At 36.0% G+C, this 20,746-nt stretch overlaps 1 protein-coding gene across 1 annotated transcript in view; it reads left to right on the plus strand.

Annotated features, from left to right (window-relative positions):
* ZFAT (zinc finger and AT-hook domain containing) overlaps nucleotides 1–20,746 on the plus strand; it is a 77,543-nt gene that overhangs the window by 18,258 nt on the left and 38,539 nt on the right. The window contains exons 4-7 of the mRNA XM_088534937.1: nucleotides 5,843–6,016; nucleotides 12,763–12,913; nucleotides 13,190–14,649; nucleotides 15,888–16,120. Coding sequence (XP_088391063.1) covers nucleotides 5,843–6,016; nucleotides 12,763–12,913; nucleotides 13,190–14,649; nucleotides 15,888–16,120 — 2,018 coding nt within the window. The remainder of the gene's footprint in view (nucleotides 1–5,842; nucleotides 6,017–12,762; nucleotides 12,914–13,189; nucleotides 14,650–15,887; nucleotides 16,121–20,746) is intronic.

The following is a 20,746-nucleotide window of genomic DNA, read 5'->3' on the forward strand; positions in this document are numbered from 1 at the left end:
AAAATAAGAAAGAACGGTGAATGTAGGGTATAACTAAAAATACGAATGTGGTATTGAAAAATATAATCAAAATATTTTTATTTGATTAACAAATAAACTCTTTAAGTTACAGTATGATTCAGAGATTTTATGCCAAAATTAAAAATATTGACCAGATATACATTTCAACCTGATATTCTTTATCAAGACTAACATAAAAAGTGCAGTGAGCTGAAGATGAAGTTAAATATCAGCAGAAAGTTTCCAGGTAATAAAATATATTGCTTTTCTTCATTGAACCCCAAGGGAAGTGTTGTAATCCTTATCATATTGAAGGTGCAATAGATACAACACTAAAACAATATATTGAAACAGCGTGTGTATTGGGCAGAGAAGTAATCAGTGGAAGTAATCGGGCTCTGCCATCCTTTGGATCATCCGTGATCCACGCTGAGCTCTTGGGGAGCGCAGCTCCTTGTTGATGGCTCTCCCTCGATGCCAGGAGTCAGGAAGCCCTGTGAGTTATTGACAACCTCTGTGCAGCTCTATGTAATCTTTTGATGCAGAATGTCTGCCTTCACCTTATGGGTTTATCTGCTAAATCAATGAGAACAAAGTGTCTTTCTTGCACAGAATTAAAGAAAAATATGACCACTGTTTACAAATCCCACATATGCAGGCTCAGTAGATAATACGTTTTTAATAGAAGGCTTATCCCTAAGAAAGTTTCTGTGCTTTAAGCAAAGTGGTATGTATACTCACTTGTGTTTCTGTTTGATTAAAGCAAAATGATTTTTTTTTTTTTTTTTTTTTTGGCTAATGGGCTGGCCCTGGCTGTACTGCCACCCTGCTTGTTGGCAAAGCTGAGCAGCAGTGTGTGCAGCCATCTGGCTTCCTTCTGCCTGCTCCCAGCCAGGAAACGGAGCTGCCACTGGAATGGGATGAGGGTTTTGGGCTGTTCCTGCATTGAATCACTCCCCTTGTCGCTGCTCTGCGCTCTCTTGGTTTGAGGGACAGACAACAGACAACTGTTTTTATCAGAAGCTTTTTCCCACACTGTGTCACACATGAATCTCTGGTTGATGCGAGAGAGTGTATTTGGTAGCTGGGAAATGGGGTTTGATGGAAGACAGATTACAGCAGAACATGGATGGATTTGGTTCTGTGAATTAAACAACACTGACCTAAAAAACAGACAAATAAACAACTCTAACTTTAGATTTACAACAGCATACTTCCCATCGTCTTGGTGTCAGTACAGAAGAGCTCTCACTGGTGCAAGCAATTATATTCAAGCAGCTTAAGAAGTCACTCTTTTTCCTGTTAATATTACAGCCTCTCCATTGAAACATCATAACAGACTTTGAGAGTGCTTTTGACCTGTAAAAATTAACTTCTAATGGTCAGAGTCATGGGACAGGTGAAGCCACAGGGCTGCTTAAACACATTTTAATAGGCAGCTTACATTCTTTATGTATTCTGGTTCCTTATCAGAAGAATTTCTTATGCTGGTGCTCAAATTTGGCTATGAAATTTGTGCAGGTGATTTTGTTGTTGGTAGTAAACCAGTGGATACTATTTCATGTAAGAAATGCAGAAAATTGTATTGTTTATTTCCCCTCACCCCCTGTTCCTCACACCAAAAAGTAATGCCACACAGCAGTTTCTGGTAGAAGGGGATATTTGTTGTAATTGGGATAATCCATTTGAAGGATTCCAATAAAATGTTGATGTTAGAAATACGTGATCTCAATATCAGCCAGTAAATTACAATTCTATTAAAGAGTTTAGTGGGGAGATGAGACCATATATACACCTATAAAACAGGAATATTTTGCAAAATCATAGAAGTGTGCAGAGTAAAAAGCAGGTGAGGAGAGCAATATATATAATGAAATTGAAGGAAATGTTATCAGGCATTGAAAAGCAAGTAATGAAACTCTCAAGGCAGAGCATAATTTACAAATTTAAAAACTGAAAGCTTTGGGCAAAATCATTGCTAATGTAATTCCAGACGAAGAAGGCTTTCCACGTTTCAGTTCGTAGATGATCATTCCTCATGCTAGGCACTGTTGTCAACAGTTCTAGAAATAGATTAGTGTTATTAACAATTAATAATTTTCTGTAAACATATTTTTGTCTCAGTATGCCTTAAGTTAAAGAAATACTTGAGCTGGTTTATACATAGCAAATACTTCTTTCTAATGCAAAACGTAAATTTTATCAAGGGTTGGATTTCACTGTGTGTTTATATGATCACTGAAGATGGACACTGCGGCATAAAGCATTTTAGTCCCAAACCTTCTCCAGATGTAAGTATCTCTAGGGCATGTGCATATTCAGATCCATTATTATGCCAAAATAGGCAAAGCTAGAGCACGTTGTCAGTTCTCGTCAGCTATCTGGATGAGTTGAAGCTTCTTTTCTAGTGATTTGAGGAACACTCTCAGTAGTCTCAACCTTCAGACTTGTTTCCTATTTGTTTGGGTTCCCCACTCTATTATGTTTCTTTTCCACTTTACTCTCCCCTCTCTTTTTTATTTCCTTCTTATGGTTCTTCTGGCCAAATCATCAGACATCAAATCTACACCTCATTTCTAGTTACAAGGTCTAATCTAGGTCTCCAGTGGTGCTACTCATATTGTCCTTTTTTGAGTATAGTATTGATTTTCAGATCTGAAAGATCTAAAAAGAATGCCAGGGAAAATAGATTCCTTAATAAATTCTGAAATCTTGAATCACCGGTATATCCAACATTAAAGGAATCTGTCTTGAAATAATCTCTTGAGAAAAGGAAAGCAGTTGTAACAGATGATGAATCAAGCAGTCATTGTAGAGGAGCATCCACACTGAGAGATCTCAGAGAGATCCCACCTGCCTCAAAATGAACATCTTGGGAAGCTACCTCAACAGCCACCGGGGCTGATTATAGCCACTCTGGATTTAGTGGCTTCAAGGATTTGCCTTCTTCAAGATCATTTGAAGCACTCAAGATGTCCTGTTGAATCTAGAATTTTGTGTTGTTCTTTTTTGTTGAAGAGATATCTAGTCACGTTAGGTCTAGTTAGGTTAGACCTTATACCATGCATCACACATGATTCCAGAAGCTGTGGCTTGAGCCTGGTTAGAACTGCATCTGAGTGTGTTAGTTTTGTGTTATCTTCGTGCAAGATCTACTGTTGAAGACATTGCCTTTCTTGCCTACAGGAAAGTCTTTTGGAAAATGACGGGGCTCAGTTTAGATGCTTTTCAGAGACACCTAAGATACATGCCAGTATCTTAGGGATACAGAATTTAAGGAATGCATGCTGAGCATTCATCCGTGTAGTAGACAGTCACATAATGTTAGGATATTAATAAATTGCACCCTCATAACTTATTTAATAACAGGAAGAGTACACAGGTGCTCCTTTCTGTCAGGAAGCAGTCAGCCTGTGAAACTGCAACATTTGATATCTGATCCACGGAAATCCCCAAAGACTTGAAAACCTCAGCAGATTCTGACATCAGGTGAAACGATCTAGTGATACTTGGGCTTTTTAGTTGATTTCTAGTTGCTTCCTTTACCTTGGACTCTGTCAGCAGGACAGGCAGCAACTTGGTTCATATAATTCTGCCGCCAGTATCTATTTGTACTGGTCTTATGTATTACATCTAAACTTTATGTTTCTCCATCTCATTGTCTAGGTTTGGCTGTCCCAGATTGAAGATGCACTTAAAAAGAGATTAGATATGCAATAAAAATAAAACTTTTACTGGGTATGTCTGTGGGATAAATGGTGTCTGGAATCCTAGCACAGAATGTGGTCAAATCTTATTTTCCATTGGCAGTTCTGGCATAGAAAGAAGATAAACTTAAAATAATTTAACTATTTTCAGCAATTCATATTAGGCTGATTATTTTGTAGCTTTGAAATCCCACCCTTAGTAAAGAAAACACCCTTTGGCTTCCCTGGGATCATGTGGAACAGCTCTGATTATCTTGGAATAAAGGTACACTTGGACAATTTGAAAACATCTAACATACTTTAGTGTCTCATCTGTGTTTTCTTTAGCTATGATATCCTTTTTTTGGATTGATAACTGTAAGCATGTTGACTGTGTGATTGCACAAGGTGTCTTTTTTGCATCACTTTTCACTAAAAGCACTTGAGCACTTCACTCTTTTCTGCTTTGGCAGCTTTTATTCTCTATTGAATAGAGACCTAGGACTTTCTTTGGTCTTTCTTTTACTACTAATGTAACTGTATTAGAGAATGATTTTTTTGTTGTCCCTTGAGTCGCTTACTTTGTGCCTTGGCCCCTTTGATCTTACTACTATATATTTGTTCTTTTGTACTTGAATCCTTAGAAATCTCACATAGCTCCTACACACTTCATTTTCATTTTATTTTTGAGTATAATTTTGAGAATCTTGTCTTGTAATCTAACTAATAGTTTCTAACTAATGTTCTGACCAAATGATGCTACTAATTTGTGCTTGTGCCCATCATATTTTAGGAGACTGTCAGCTCTCTTTAAACTGTCATTGCATTAAGCTAAGATCATGTGAGACACTTCTTTCACTCAGCTAAATATTAATAAAAAATATTACTGCAATTAGAATGCTTTTACATATAGCAGCATATCTTGCCACTGCTTTGCTATTTGCATTTCATAAATCACTGCTGACACACTGCAGCTTTGCTGCTGTATTTTTTGTTTATATATTGTTTCTCTATCTCAGTAGAACAGCTACAGCACTTCATGAATATACATTAAATGACTTACTGTGGAGACTGTCAGCTGCTTCAGCTTCAGAAAAAAGCTGAAATTCATTTGGCTCATTTATAATTTTCTTCTTTACATCAGGTTTTGCTTTCTTTTACTCATTACCCCTGGAACATTTGCATAATGTCTTTATTTGCTAAAAGAGTTTTTCTAGCCCACTTGTTCTGCCCCTTAATGTAAAGAAATACATTGGTATATACTTCAACCATCTGATTTTTTTTTAAATTGTAATTCTGCTAACTCTTTTTCTATAAAGTCATTTTTTAGAATATCAATAATGAATTCTTCATTTACTTAAAGGAAATAAAGTAGATTCAAGGAACGACTTAGCTGCTTACTGATTAATCATTTCTTATATCAGATGAGTGATGTTGCTTTCTAGGTACCAGGTCCTGAGTCTGTGATAGCACAAGATGCCTCCCTTAAGAAGACAAAGATATTCTGAGCAGCAAAAGATAGAGGGTGATTTAGAAGCACAAGCCTGCAAAAGGCAATGTTATATGTCAGGAGTCGGACTGAAACACAGAACTTACTTTTTTCTTGAATCAACATTTAAAAAAAAAAAAAAAAAAAAAAAAGGTTATTGATCCAGAAAAACTGTAGGGGAAAAACTACTACTCCAGAGAGTCCGTTGGAGAACTTTCTATTTAATGAGATGGATAATGAACCAACTACTTGGAGAAATAATCCTAAAGTCACTGGAATGGTTGCTTATAGAAAGGAGAAAAATAATTTGTTCATGAATGATGAAATCATGAGAAAATGTACAAAGTTTAAAAGTTTTTGTGGGTTTTAAGAATAATTTAGGAACACAGGTGTTCCTGAGAAGATTTTTTTAATTTCTGAGTTTTTTTTTTCCAGTTATTTGAAAGTATCATATTGGCTCTATGAATGAGAGGAAAAAAATAGCTGGCTTTAGGAACTCCTGCAACACTAGTTTTTTTTTTTTTTTTTTTTTGATAACAAGCAGTTCTTTCTATAGTAGTATTAATCCTAATTAGTATGAATCCTAAGTCTTTCTATACTGGTAGCAGCTGTGTCACCTGCATTTATTTTGTATATAGTTATATTCTTTCTGATGTTTGCTCTTTAGGTAATGATTCTGACGTTGACCTTGACAGGAAGGAAGACGAGCGAGAAAAACCTGCAAAGAAGCCCAGAGTTCAGAAAGCAGAGAAAACTCTACCAACTAAGGAGGCTGAGCAGGTTTCAGGAGCTAAAAATCCTATTATAAGTGTGGTTTTGACAGCCCATGAAGCTATTCCAGGTAATCAGAATCTTCCATTATATAAGGAAATCAGATTTTAATCATGGTGACACTATTTAAGGTGTCCTTATTTTAAAACTGACAACTGCTCAAGACATTTGTTATCTGAAAAATATTTAGTTTAATTTGGTCATCTTTTATATAAATTTCTGCATCTGGCAGCTGTGCATCATTTTAGAACTACCATTATATTTCTTCATTGATGTGGCAAAGGTTTGGAAAGGACTGTGTGGTATGTATCTCCATTAACATTAATTATGTTTAGTCTGTGAATGGTTTAAAGTAGAAACGGAAAAATCAGTCACCAAGGAAAGGGAAAGTGATTTTTTTAATATCATTGTTTATTTCAGTTCTGGGTAAATGTTTATCGTAACTGTAAATCTGGTTACAAAAATGCAAAGAGCTTAGTGCAGTTTGTATGGTAATGTAATAGTGGTACTATTCTCTATTAAACTACTAGGATTATAGTTTGACAGAGAATGCTTGGCCATACAAATGAATGTATAAAATATTTCTGGAAATCACATAAGGTTTCTATGCATTAATTAAAAGATTTTTCATTTAAAGATTTCTCTCGTGTCTTTTCATGAAAGGCTTTTGAAACAATTTACACCATTGCTTTTAAAGCTAGGCCTGTATTTGTTTATATAAAATAGTATTGTATCTAGATGAAAAAAAATCCCTTTTTAATGGTATCTTGCGTCTTTTTTAGCTTTATAGTCTTTACTATTCTCCTCTTTATTATTGCTAACATTTCTGAATAGTTGTTTTTCTTGCAAATTGCGGACTGACTAGACTGCATGTTTAGTCTTATTGTTATGGGTTGGAAGCTGTCTGAGTTTACTGTGTTTTCTTCAATATCCTTTGATACTGAGATCCGTGGTACCCTTGGGCTTCGTTTTTTAAAACGTGTCCTTACTTGTGAAGATAGTAGAGGAAACTGGATGAACTGAGCTAATCCTGCGTGCTCAGGAGAAAATAAATGACAGCATCAAATCTATTGTTTGAGAAACATAATCTAAGAGCTTGGACTTCAAATTCTCAGCTGTTAAAAAGTTGCTCTTGCAGTATTGTGAATATGGGGGAATGTGGGAGAGGGAAGAAGTGAAAAATAAATTTTTTACTGTTATCCGTGGGCTGCTTTGCAGCTACTGAAACCTGACATCAAAGTTGCTTTATCTTGTTATCTTGCGTGCTCGTTTCTCTCGTATGACTGTGACTCCAGACTTTTTCCTAGCTGTTGAAAAACACTCTTTTTCCCTACTGTGTCTCCCAACTCTTTTGTTCCTTTCTCACAATGTTCAGCTTCTGCACCCATTCTGCTCTAGTTGCACTGCCCTGCCTGAGCATCCGTCCAAAAGCCTCCACTTCTCTGGGCAAAAGGCAAGATGTGGTGGAGGGCTAGGGGGCTGATATGGGTACTGATTTATAGGCTTCTACATTTGCCCTTACTCAGGAATTTCACTAGGATTAGAATTTAGGTTGTACTTCTATCCAGGTACATCTGAATCTCAGAAATCTTAGGAAGGTTGTAAAATTTCTTTTTCTTTGACATCTCTACCTGTCTGTCAAAGAGCAGGACAATTTTCAAGAAGGAAAGACACAGCAGACAGAACTATCAGAGTCTCATTTTCTTAGGAAACCAGCCTAGAGATGAACAAAAAACATAATAAATACAGTCAAGAAAGTGTAGTAAGTGTGTGATGAGGGAGAGGAATTGAAGAAAAAGAGAGATAACTGCATTCACTATCTAGCAAACACTTTTCCTCAGACAACAATTTCTTTATAGATATGCTTTCTGAATGACTTGGAAGGTTAAAACAACCTGCTTCCGCTTCAAAGATATGTGTGGATAACCTGTGTTATATACAAAAGCCTTTGATAAAATGAATAATTATTATTAGTTGTTATTAATAATATATTTAGCTTGTTTACAGCAATGACTTTTATATAGATTCTAGCTGTTAATTTCATGTTAATAAGAATAGTAATCCTTAAGTAAATGAGAGGGCCTTCAAACATTGCTTCAGTTTCATATTTTACTGTACCCCCCCTTCAGTTTATTATCTTTCTGCAGGAATTAGCATTCTATAGCCACCTGCTGTCTAGACTTAAACATGTGTATAAACACCTGTTTCGATATATAGTGCAATAAAATCTTGTTGAAGGTGTCACAGTCATTCTATCCATTAGGAAAATAGAGAAGCTTTTAAGAAATTTTGGGGTTTTATCCACAGTATAGGAATTAATTGTGCTCAGACAATGATTTTTGTTTTCCTTTCTTTTATGTGCTTTCAGGAGTAGCATATTATCTCTTTGCTGTAATTTCAGTGTTCATTACTTGGGTTTGGGAGACTGCTTAGCATCATAAGTACAATAGATACTGGCTAAATCAAGCTCTTCAAAATCTCTTTGAACAAACAGATCAGTTACTTCTTTCTGAGAAGAAACTATCAGACAAGACTAATTTCACCCCACCTCTTCTAGAATATTTTGGTGAAGGTACATGAAAGGTAATAAATTTACACCTTTAGAAATCAGAAAGCTCATATCAGCCCATAGAGTAAGTACAGTTTAAATAATAGTGGTAGCAGCTCTTCTCTGCAGTCATAGCTAGAGAGACCCGACTCCCGTAAAGAGAGGGTGAATGTTGTCTTCACGAGCACTTATTCCTTGTATGTGCTTGAAGGGAGCACAGTTTGCTGTTAACATCCCAATTAAGAGTGGAAGTGAAATAGTACAATTATATGCACATCTAAAAATACTTGATTTTTGAATGACAAATACTTTTCTTTGTAACCCACTTTCAAGGACTAACAAAGAAACTCAGTGTCAGATATTCAGTCTTCTGTTTTTATTTATTTATTATGTATTTTATTTTCTATGTTTCAATTCTCTGTTTTTATGAAGGCCTCTCAAAATGACTCCCTCCAAAGTCTCTGGCCACAAATTCCTACTCCCTGGACATCATGCATATTTGTGCATTTGGAGGGTAAATTAAAAAAAATGGGAAAAAAAGAAATGAAAGAAAATGAATTAATTGTGGGAGAGGAAAAATGGTTCAGACTGTAGCCCAATCCCTTCTCTGATCTACATCTGCATAAATCCTCGTGTTGCTACCAAGGTATCAAGAACATATACCTGGGAGGATGGCTAGACAAAAAAAAAAGGAGCTAATTTGTCTATTTAACACAGCTGTGGAATTGCAACATAAAATTTAAACTCTTACCTCAGAGTATGAGCCCGTATTTGTATTGCCATAGTCTCAAATAGGACATGGTTTGATTTAGCTAAACCAATCCAATAATCAACTATGTTGAAGGGAATAGTAATCTTTGTCCTACTGTATTCAATCTGTGTTTGTATTTGTCTTTATTTTAAATATGTTTTATTTCATAGTGAAGTAAGCTGAAGGAAAATTAAAAGCTTTTGCTGCTGTGTTGTCACTGTGTAAGATTTTTGGGGAAGAGAAGATATAGTTTGCACGGGAAGGGCTTATGGTGGGGTTAGTTTCTGTTAGTCTCAGTTTCAGAATCGTCTTGGCGAGGGTTGCCTGCACTTGAAGCACATTGCACAAGGTATTGTAGAAGCTGAGAAAATAAACATGTTCAAAAAAGGGATTGTAAGAAATGGATGTTCAGTTCATACCAAGCCCTAAATCAATAGGGTTTTTTAAATCTTCGCAAATAGTGTAGCTGTAATTTACAGGTCAATTTAGCCAAATCAATTGTCCCCAAAGATAACTAGCAGCATCTCGGTATGAAAGAAATGGAAACTTATTATTTAAAGCTTCCCAGCTTCTGACAGCTATTGAGCTGGTGGATGCATCTGGATCATTTTTTTTTTTTAATACCCAGCTATTAATTTGTCTAATCCTTTCCTGAATGCATTTATATTTTCAGTCCCTGTAACATCCTGCAGTAATTGTTCCATAATTTAACTATACACTGTGTGAAAGTGTATATTCTTTTAAACCTCCTGCCTGCTTATTTCTTTGAACTGTTCCTTGTTCATGGTTTATGAGGACAGAATGATTATTCACATGCTTTCATGGTGTTCCTAATTTTAGAGGTCTTTGTCATGTTCCTCTTTCAGTTAGCTGAGGCTGACTAAAGCTGAAGGTCCCTGAGCTTGTTTGTCCATTTTTTTTCCAAGGGAAATACTTCTATTTTTATTTATGTTAACCCTTTTCTCAGTTATTTTTCTATATCCTTTTTGCCTGTATTTTGTCTGTATCCTTGTCTGTATTTTCTATGTTGCAGGAGGTTAATGGAATTTGGATACTGGCCTAAAGATGTCTTCTTGTTTCTGACCCTTTCCAATTCCTTCCTTTCTCTTAGCCCTCTGATTGTTGATGAGTTTTGGTTTTGGCCAAATTACTTTTCTCAGGGATAGATAATAAGAGATTAGAGACTTTTACTGACTTTTAGCCAGAGATGAAGCATACTGGGTGACAGATACCTATAGAAGCTGCTCTCACAAAATATCAAGAGGAACTCAAATCTTGTTATCCCTAAATCAGACTTATTTGGAGCTGAGAATTTTGACAGAAGAGGAGAAAGCAAAAGACATAGTAAAGCAAAGTCCATTCCAAGTTTAAAATAAAGATGTAACTCAGCTAGAGGAGGGGGTTTCAGAGGGGGTATTTTCCCCTTAGTATTTGTATACTCTAACTTCATGCAATGATTTTATAGGGAGACAGGCAAACTTTTATCTTCCTTGATAGAATGTTTTGATGGTGTTTTTAATGACCAATGAGGCTTAGTAGCTGTTTGCCGCCTCCTTACACTTTTCCATAGGCATTTAGAGACAGCAGGACATTCTCCTGGGATGGGGGGCAGGTGGGTTTACTACTTATTAGGTTGTCTAGAGCCTAAAAAATAAATTTCTTCTTTCCTGGGCAAATGTTTTAGTCATTAGACTGTGATACAGGAGTGATTACTGCAGCCGCTGCTCACTTGGGAGCCCATTCTCAGGCAGCATCCCAAGTGGATGGAGGGGTTGTTTCCTAATGCAGGAACTATCTTCCCAGCATAGGAAGTGACCATCTAACAGGATGCTGCTGAAAGGCAGTTTTACTTTGGACTGAATTCCTTCCATGGTGTGATTTTGTGGCCACAACAGATTGTAATTTCAGAAGCTTCATGTTAATACTGCTTATATTTTGTAAAAATCGTCTCCAAAAACATGATGTTTGAATGGAACAGTAATGATCTTAACTTCATCCTACTGTAAAAATAAAAATTGATACATCCTTTGGATCTCTCTGTCTTCAGGTGTTCCATTTTATAGGTAACTATATGTGGATAAAATGGTGAGACTCCACTAGACTTAAAAATTCTTTGACTGGCTTGTGCTTTCTAAACTCTTGTTTATGCCTGTTTTTCACATTTCTTTGATTCTTATTGTATAATCCTTCCTCTGTCAAAAAATGTGTTCTACCACCTTTTTTTTCCCTCAACTTTTAATCAGGTGAATTGAAAAGGGATCAGATAGGAAAAGAAAATAAGGAGAAACTTTCTAAACTAACTTTTCCTGAACTTATTAACTTCAATATTTAAATCAAAGATGTCTTAATGTGCAGTGTTACTTGCTGCTTTGTACCCAGTATGTTGTAGAACAGTCTTTAATTAAAGGTCTTGTAATAGTTCTCTCTAAGATGGAAGGATGCTCATCTGCTACCACATGTTTGGTATCTTGTTTTCTGTTTGTTATCCAATGTATGGTTCGTCATTTGCTATCCATGGATAGGTATCAGCCTTGAAAGCAAAATTTCAGTTTTCTTCAGAGTTTTTCTGTACTCGTTCTTAATATAATATAACATTTTCACAAATTAAATATGTGTGTGTGTATATATATGTAAATTTATGAAGATAAAGGCATTTCCATTTAATGCATAACTTCAATTACAGATGGACTAAGAAAGTAAAAAGTAGGGAGATCAATCAATATAAGATACTTTCTTTGAAATGCTTAAGATTTTCATGATTTTTCAGTGTAAATTAACATTTATATGAATTTTCATTCACTTCAGTGGTAACTGTGGATGCCTAGTATTTCTGCAGATGAAACTTGAAGGTTGTCTGCCAGCTGTGCAGAAGATACAGAACTCCTATTAGTTATCACATCTCCAAATTTGCTCCATTTAACATGAAATCTCTGTGGGGTAGAATCTGATCTTTCTGCATCCAGTGGAGCTCCTTTAATGGAGTAAGTGCTAACAGAGACAGAGAGGTGCACTTGGAGCACACACATTTGTTCTGAGGGTTGATGGCAATAAAATATTTACTCAAATAAAAGATTTCCTAACTTCTAAATGTGGACTAAGCAGAGATTTTTTTTTTTTTTTTTTTACCATCCAACTTTATTTCTGGAACTGATTAAACAGGTTGACTGAGGCTTTTCAGAAAATGTTGTCCAAGGCAGAAATGGAAAATTTAAATTTAAATTTTGTTTTGAAATGCTAATATTTTTTAAAGATACAAGTACTTGAAAATAGGCTATTATGACACTAGGTATCAAGCAGCTTTAGTAATCCACAAAACCAGCAGTCCTATCTTATGCAAGCAGTGTACATCCTGTATGTCTGACAGAAGTGTATTTGTTTTGTGCAGGAGAATTGAAAAATAGAAAATAAAAATAGTTGAGCTAATAATTACAGAGTTAATAGATTGTTTACACTCTGTTTTAGACAACATACATTTTAATAATGTCACTTATATTGTACTTTTTGTCTTTCCTCCTAGGAGCCACTAAAATAGTCCCTGTTGAGGCTACTCCTCAAGAAACTGAACCCAAAACTCCAGAGACAACAGTTCAAGACTCTTCACAACGGAGAGGGTATCAAGAATATGCCATTCAGCAAACCCCATATGAACAGGCCATGAAATCAAGCAGGTAGTTTTGAGTTGTTTATATTCATGGTCACGCAGAAAATGAGTGAAATGCTTCCCTATCCATCTTCTTAGAAATGAAATAATCTTTTTTTCTTTTGATAAAAAAAAAAAAGCAAAAGGTAATCCATGCATCATTTGTAGAATTTTGAAAACCTGTGGTGGGCATTTTTTAAAATAAAAAAGAAAAAGAAACATTACTGTTCATTATGACCGTGTAGGAAACTTTTGCTATTTTTATATCAATACTGTAAATATAACTGGTTTGGTTTCTTTTTAGGTTAGGCCCAACTCAGCTGAAGATCTTTACATGCGAATACTGTAACAAGGTGTTCAAATTTAAACACTCCCTCCAAGCACACTTGAGGATTCATACAAACGAAAAGCCTTACAAGTGTTCTTACTGTAGCTACGCCAGTGCAATCAAAGCCAACCTCAATGTTCACATGCGGAAACACACGGGGGAGAAGTTCAGCTGCGACTATTGTACATTCACTTGTCTCAGCAAAGGCCACCTCAAAGTCCACATTGAAAGAGTTCACAAGAAAATTAAGCAGCATTGTCGCTTCTGCAAAAAAAAGTACTCGGATGTGAAAAATTTAATCAAGCATATCAAGGAAACACATGATCTTCAAGACAAAAAAGTGAAAGATGTTTTTGATGAGCTTCGTTTGATGACACGAGAGGGCAAGAGGCAGCTGCTTTATGATTGCCATATTTGTGAGCGCAAATTCAAAAATGAACTGGATCGAGACCGCCACATGCTTGTTCATGGTGATGAACGGCCCTTTGCCTGCGAGCTCTGTGGTCATGGAGCCACTAAGTATCAAGCTCTTGAACTTCATGTTCGCAAACATCCTTTTGTATACGTGTGTTCTGTCTGCTTGAAGAAATTTGTTAGTTCTGTGAGACTCCGTGCTCACATCAGAGATGCGCATGTGGATTTGCCAGAGAATTCTGTTTTTAACAGTTCTATCAATCAGAGTTTCTGCTTGCTTGAGCCAGGAGGGGATATCCAGCCAGAAGCACTTGGTGAACAGCCAGCACAAAGTGCAGATGAATTGAGTATCATGAGTACTGATGCTATTAACATACCCAAACCATCTGCTTGTGAATCAAAGGCTGCTGAGGTAAACTATAATGGTCAGCATAATGGTGACTTAAAAGGCAATATAGACCCTTCCTTAGAAACTGAAAATTCTCTGGCAGAGAATGTTGCAGAGCCACTAAGTCAGACATCAACAGACACAGCAGCCCCAAGCACTCAGTCCTGTGTAACATCGGATTGCTTTGGGATGAAAAATGGTACCTCTGCTCCCAGTGAGTTAAAAGTTTCTTCTGAAAATGAAGAAGTTGTTAATCACTGCAGTTCTGTGAATATTCAGGGTGAGGAAATCCAACTTTTGTTGTTGGAAGACAAAAATGTAAATCAAAATCAGGACAGCACAATCGCTGAGAACCTTTCTGAAGAGAAAATACAATCTCTTTCCCCTAATGAATCAGAAACAAATAAGTCATCAAATCAAAATTCAACAGAAGTCCCTCAACCTCTGCCAGCACCAGATTCTGATGCAGCCAGCAGTTCACAGACCGACTCTGCTAACCCAGTTTCAACAAATAATCAGAGTGGAGCTGTTGCCTTTATGCAGATCTTGGAGAGCTTGCAGAAGAGGCAAATGAGCACAGAGTTGTGTGAGAGGATAAGGAAGGTTTATGGAGACTTGGAATGTGAATATTGTGGTAAGGAGCAATTGAATTGTATTTGTTATTTATTTTAAATGCTGTATAGTAGCCCGTCTTTTTCAAGATCCGGTTTATAGCTTTTGATAGTTTATATATACTGTAGTAATAATTCTGTAGCTTAAGGTGGATTCTGGGGTCCAACTAGATTTAGTTTGGGCCATATAAACAGTGTGAATGAACTCAGATCTCCTCAAGAAAGTGCTAGGGGAATGCAGCATAGCAAAGCTTTGTGAGAGTCAGTTCTCTGTTGATATGAAATTTGGTGAAATGTTCTGCTAACTGCGGAAAAATGGCTTCTTTCTGTCAACCAGACTCTTCCCCACCTCATTACTTTCCCTGAGGCCCAAGCAGAACAGACATAAGCACGCACGTTGTGCTTTTGTCAGACCATGTTTTCAGTGTTTAAACTTTGTATTGACTTGATACGGAATTAAGAATCTGCCCTTTTTAATGTAAAATGTAAGGATGTATAAATAATATACATTCTGTGCATTATATTTGTATGCTGACATGTTTTTGTAACTTAGTTTTAATCAGGTTATGAGAGATGGAAAACTTCATTGTGTGATGTCAGATTAAAACTATTTTGATTTTAATTGTTTTTTGAACTAGAAAATAAGAATACACCTTTCAGTTCTAGCTGAAACTTTTTGTGCATATGTAACTTGAAGTACAGTTTTGGCTTCAATTTGCAGTCTTCATTCTTGAAAAGAGACCAGAATCAAAGTTAAAAAAAGTCATTTTTTTAAAAATACCATAGCATTGTATTTGTATAATAGATTAATTTCTAGTTAGTTTTTCTTTTTGGTGGTCTTATGCCAGAACAGCCTTTAGGAGGAAATGATGAGAAAGGACGTGACAAAAGAAAGATTTCTGGCAATCTCTTTTAGGATACAATTGCATTATTATTCTTTGTTTAGAATAAGAGCTTTAAAAGACATCATTTTTGGGAACAATTTTGTGATACATCTGATATTAAAGATACCATTAGGCTGTTTCAGGACTTTTGACACAGTCTTTTTAGACAAAAGTGTTTGTTTGTTTTTTTCCCTAAATATATTTTCATTAGTGAAGGGTCTTTAGAACAATTTGTTACTAAACACAAAAGGTACAGGACTCAAAGACTGTGATATTTTTCCTAACATAAAGTTAGGTGTATATTAGAATTTTCATTATGTCTGTTTTTAAACTGATCTTTAGAATTTACTTGTTTTCATGTCTGACTTTGTTTTTAGGCAAGTTGTTTTGGTACCAAGTGCATTATGACATGCATGTGCGTACACACACTCGAGAACATTTGTATTACTGCTCCCAGTGCAGTTATTCCTCAATCACCAAGAACTGCCTTAAGCGTCACGTCATTCAGAAGCACAGCAGCATTTTGCTGAAATGTCCCACAGAACATTGTGACTACTCTACTCCAGATAAATACAAGCTCCAGGCACATCTTAAAGTTCACACTGAACTGGTAAGTAATAAACAAAATAGCATGTTTATCTAAATTTAGTGTCATTACCGTGATGTTTGGAGTCATATAATATTTGGAGACATAGGTCATGCTTTTGAATAAAGCTGGAATAATAATGAGGTTCATGTACATGGTGTTGATTTTCTCAGCGATTTGTGACAGTGTCACTGAATGAATCACATCACATTATGTGCACCTCTCAGTCAGCATTATGAAGTTTCTGTTGGAACTTTTTGTAATTGATACAAATCCCATAAGCCTTTTTTTGTCAGTGCTGTGTGCATACCTCTGTGCAAGAAAACTCGTAGGGGTTTCTGTTACTGTACATCTGCACTCGTGTTTTTTCTTGGACTCTCTGGGTTTTGAGAGAGTAAAATGGAGCCTGGTACTATTGCTTTACTTCTTGGAGCTGAATTCCCTTCCTTCTTAAAGAGGTATTCTGTTGAGATGAAAATTTGCTTGTCTCTTCGTTAATTGGATAATCGAATGCCCATCTCAATTGCTTCTCTTGTCAAAGCCAAATCAGGTCTACTCCTTCAGTGTCCTTCATATTTTATTTGTCACTGTGTAAGGGGCTGTATCCTTGACTGGACTCTTTCTACAAGGCACTGCTCTGCATCCTCTCTGCATGTAGAACATATAATACATATGACAAGGACATGAGAAAGCAACATCTGAACTCACCCACAGTACTGTGATAAATATTGACATTACACTCCCTTTTACTAATGAAATGTGTTGTTTTAATTAAGGATATATTATTTCTTTCCTCAGATAAGGACAATTTCAGCATCACTACTTTAAAGAGCTGTTAAACGTACAGTACTTACTGTTTTTAAGTCTCTCTTTTTTTCAGCTGGGGGTAGGCTCTTGGCCAATATTTCCAACAGTTAGAGTTACTTCAAAGGGATTTGGAACGGAACACTTCACCTCCTACTCTTTTTGAGTGCTAGCTCTCTGTAACTGCAGGGCAGCTTTTAAGGAAATAGCAGGTGACACAAAAGGGATATGTTTGAATTCCACACCAAATACTATGGACATTTTAAACAAAATCTGGATTTGTTATGTATTCAGAAGGCTCACAGAACAGGCATACCTTTAGCTTGCTTTGGAATTTGTTAAGTTTATGATGTACATCTGATTGCAGAAAATCTCTATAAATGATATCTGGGATAACTTTAAAACAGAGCTGCCAACTAGGCCTCCTACCTGCATACATAAATACCTCTTTTTCAGGCATGGCGAATGTCCAGCAGCTCCCACCAGGATGCCCATTTTCTTGATATGGCCAAAAAACTTGTGAAAATGCATTTTGCATTCAAAAAGAATGTGACAGCAAGATCTTTGAGAATTATGCCTACTGATGCTTACTCTCAAAAATATTTTGAGCATTTAAATGTATCGAAAAATTAATGTATTAGAATTTACTTAGTAACTAAGCTTTGCAGTTTTCCTCGTGGTCTTTGTGCCCAATGCTTGATATATTTACTTACTGTATATGCCTTTAGTTAACAGGACACTCCTTCCAAAATACAGTATTTAACAAACTATATACACATAAGTATGGAAAGCTATTTTAATGCTAATTTTAGTTTTCAAAACCAATACTTAGTAAATGATAGAATTAAAACTTCCCCAGTATGAAAATCTCAGTTCAGTTATTTGAGCAAATGCGTGCAGCAGTCTCTTATTCAGTTGTTGCTTTTTGCTTTTTAACTGGATCCCTGCCTTATATCGTGTACAGGATGAATGCTACCATTGAAAAGCAGCTTTCTATTTTTACTGTTAATACCCATCAGGCATTGTACAGCCTCCCATCTTATTATCTACACACAATTCAAATGGTGCACTGAATTTGGTGCACTCATTTCCTAGGGAATGGTGCAAGAGAAAGTCTATGTCCTGCCCATTGCTACCGTGTTTTCCACACATCTTCGTAATAGAGGATTTTTATTTCTGAAATCTGAGAACTGAGACTCAGCTTGATTTAAGGGTTCTCCCCCCACCACCCCCACCCCATCTTCTCTAATTATTCGTGACTGTCTTTTACTTCCAAGGCTTGTGCAGTGGCTTCTGTCGGTTTTTTTTGGCATTATTTGAGCTCTGTAGAGAAATTTGAAACCTTGAAATGTGTAACACTTTGCTGTCATAGCACCTAAGGAAGGAAGTGGAGAGTTAATAGCGACCTTAGAAAAGTGAACAGAAGCAGAAAGGTATTACAGGTCTGCAGGTATTTTTAAGGACCTGATTCAAAAAGAAAGTTAAGCACTGTAATTTATAGTAATGAATAGATTAGTGTTAAAAATTAGGAACCAGGAGTGAAACTAAGCATTGGTCATGTTAGGTACCAATTTTGTTTGCAACAATCCCCAAAATGAGTTTTACAGTAGTCAGTAGGCTGAATGGATGAATGTTGGAGAGAGGTTTGTGTAAATGTCAAAGAAAATTTGTGTCTGAAATTCTTTTAAATCTCTATATATGCTTTATTTTCCAAGATAAGCACCTCTGTAAAAGTAAGCTGGGATACAACACTGCAGATTGCTCTCAGCTGACGTGTTTATGAATGCAAATGATTCTTGGCTTTGGAAAGATGCTTAGAAATGTATTATGACGTTATCCTTTTGTGTAATAAAGTAGTTAGAACATTTAGCAGAAAGCAAGGTGCTTGAGCTCTGGTTGCTCACTTGTCACTTGTCTACCTGTGGTCCTTTTGTAATAAACTCCCCCAAAATAGTATGATGATTATGGTGAGCAGTTCCAGCCTTCCTCCTGGAATGTAGGTACAGAAGCCTAATTCCATTCCCACTAGTGTTATTATTAACATTTTTGTTGGTTTTATTAGGTGCAGTAGCAGGCGCTGGCTCTGCATTTCTCTGGGTAATAATCTTTTACAAATTTTACAATTTTAGGAATTAGTATTAATTGAGTCATGGGAACTTTTGCATGGGAAATTCTCTTAGTCAAGGGCAGATATGAGAGAGTGTGATTTAGCTTAGCCCTTAAAACAGGATGGGGCTGCAGTAGTATGTCCGACAGCAGCTTCCTTTTAGAGAAGACCTAGAGCTATAATTGCAGGGAGCCTGTCCAATAGGTTGAAATGCACTGGCAGATGCTTGAGTTTTTGCTACTTGCAAGTTTTTGCTACTATGGCAGGTTTTATCTGTCATTATTGATTGTAAGTATTTCTTGATATGGAGGAAAACACATTGTATCAGCTATGGAAGCAAAAGTACCATTTTACTTTTCGCAGTGTTTTGGCTTGATCCCTCATAAAAATTACTATCTTGTTAGCTTAGGCATTTTCTGTAATTTATTACTTTTTTGAGCATTAATTTCTGTATGATGTCCTGTTATTTCTTCCTTTTTATTTAGCTCATTTATTCTTTGTTTTGGTGCTTTGACATATATGTAAGTTAGCGCTTGTATAAAAACAGAGAAGTGCTACTACATTTTCTTTAAAAGCTTCTGTAAAATCTTGTAGCTTTACATAGGTGTATAAAATATGTGAGGATCTGTATTTGTGAGGCTCTGTATTTGTATACACATATGTACATATGTGTGTGTGAGAAAGAGATGTAACAGACAAATATTTCAATATTTGGAAGGGACAAATATTTCAATATGGTAGGGAAGTGATGCCGCATGTCTCTCTTCCTAGTTCATTTTCTTTAAAGATACCTTCACTGGTGCAGTGTGCCTGAGGATCAGGAAGATAATCTGTTGATTTTTGTTTCACAATGAAGGAACAAAGATTATTTGTAAGATAGTATCATCCATTTGGCCTGACTATTCCACCAGCAATACAATTGGGAGGAGGCCAAGAACAGTCACATCTGGCAATGAGGGCCAGTATTTAGTAGAGCTTTGTTTTATTTTCTGCTCATGAAATAATATTGCTACTACTAAAAGAAGCAGAATGTATTGTTTATGTGATATTTGTCCAATTTGTGCAGAATAATATTTATTATGTCCAGAGATTGTTGAAGATCTTAATTTATACTATTAGTAAAATTGGTAACAAAGCAGGCCAAGAGTTCAACTTGTCTATTGTGAAATTAGCAGCAGAACTTCCATATAGATCATGAATTTATAATTTTATATATATGTATGTGTGAATGTGTGTGTGTATATATGTATAATTATATATATAATCCCGTATATAATCATATGCTTCCTATGCATATATTTATTTGCATATATTTATAGGATATTTGTATTGTCAGAGTGCCTCCTTATTGACAACTGCAGTATAGTAGCCTGCTAACATTTTGATACTTTGCAGGGTATGTCATATTTGGTACTGTTTGATTTATTAAATTAACTTCATAGTGATCTGCCTTTTTAAGAGCTACGTATCCAGAGGCTTCTCATTTTTCTTTTCTTGACTGTATACTGGTACTTCTGCTTATTGAATTATCTTGAAACAATTGCCTCAGAGAAACAAAATTTGCTACCGTATAATGTATGTATTGCAATATAGTTGATGCTTTCTTAGCACAATTTTAATTCATCTATATAAAGAGAAAGGCTTTGTGATTCCTGTTTGTACGGCCTTATTTGTAATGAAGCATAGCTTAGGGAAACAAGGAAATGCTGTGATAAATAGACTACTTACTGGAGAGGGTT

This window comes from Tinamus guttatus, unplaced genomic scaffold, assembly GCF_059628265.1.
Source record: "Tinamus guttatus ecotype Peru unplaced genomic scaffold, ASM5962826v1 Tinamus_guttatus_pri_ptg000038l, whole genome shotgun sequence".
Lineage (NCBI taxonomy): Eukaryota > Metazoa > Chordata > Aves > Tinamiformes > Tinamidae > Tinamus > Tinamus guttatus.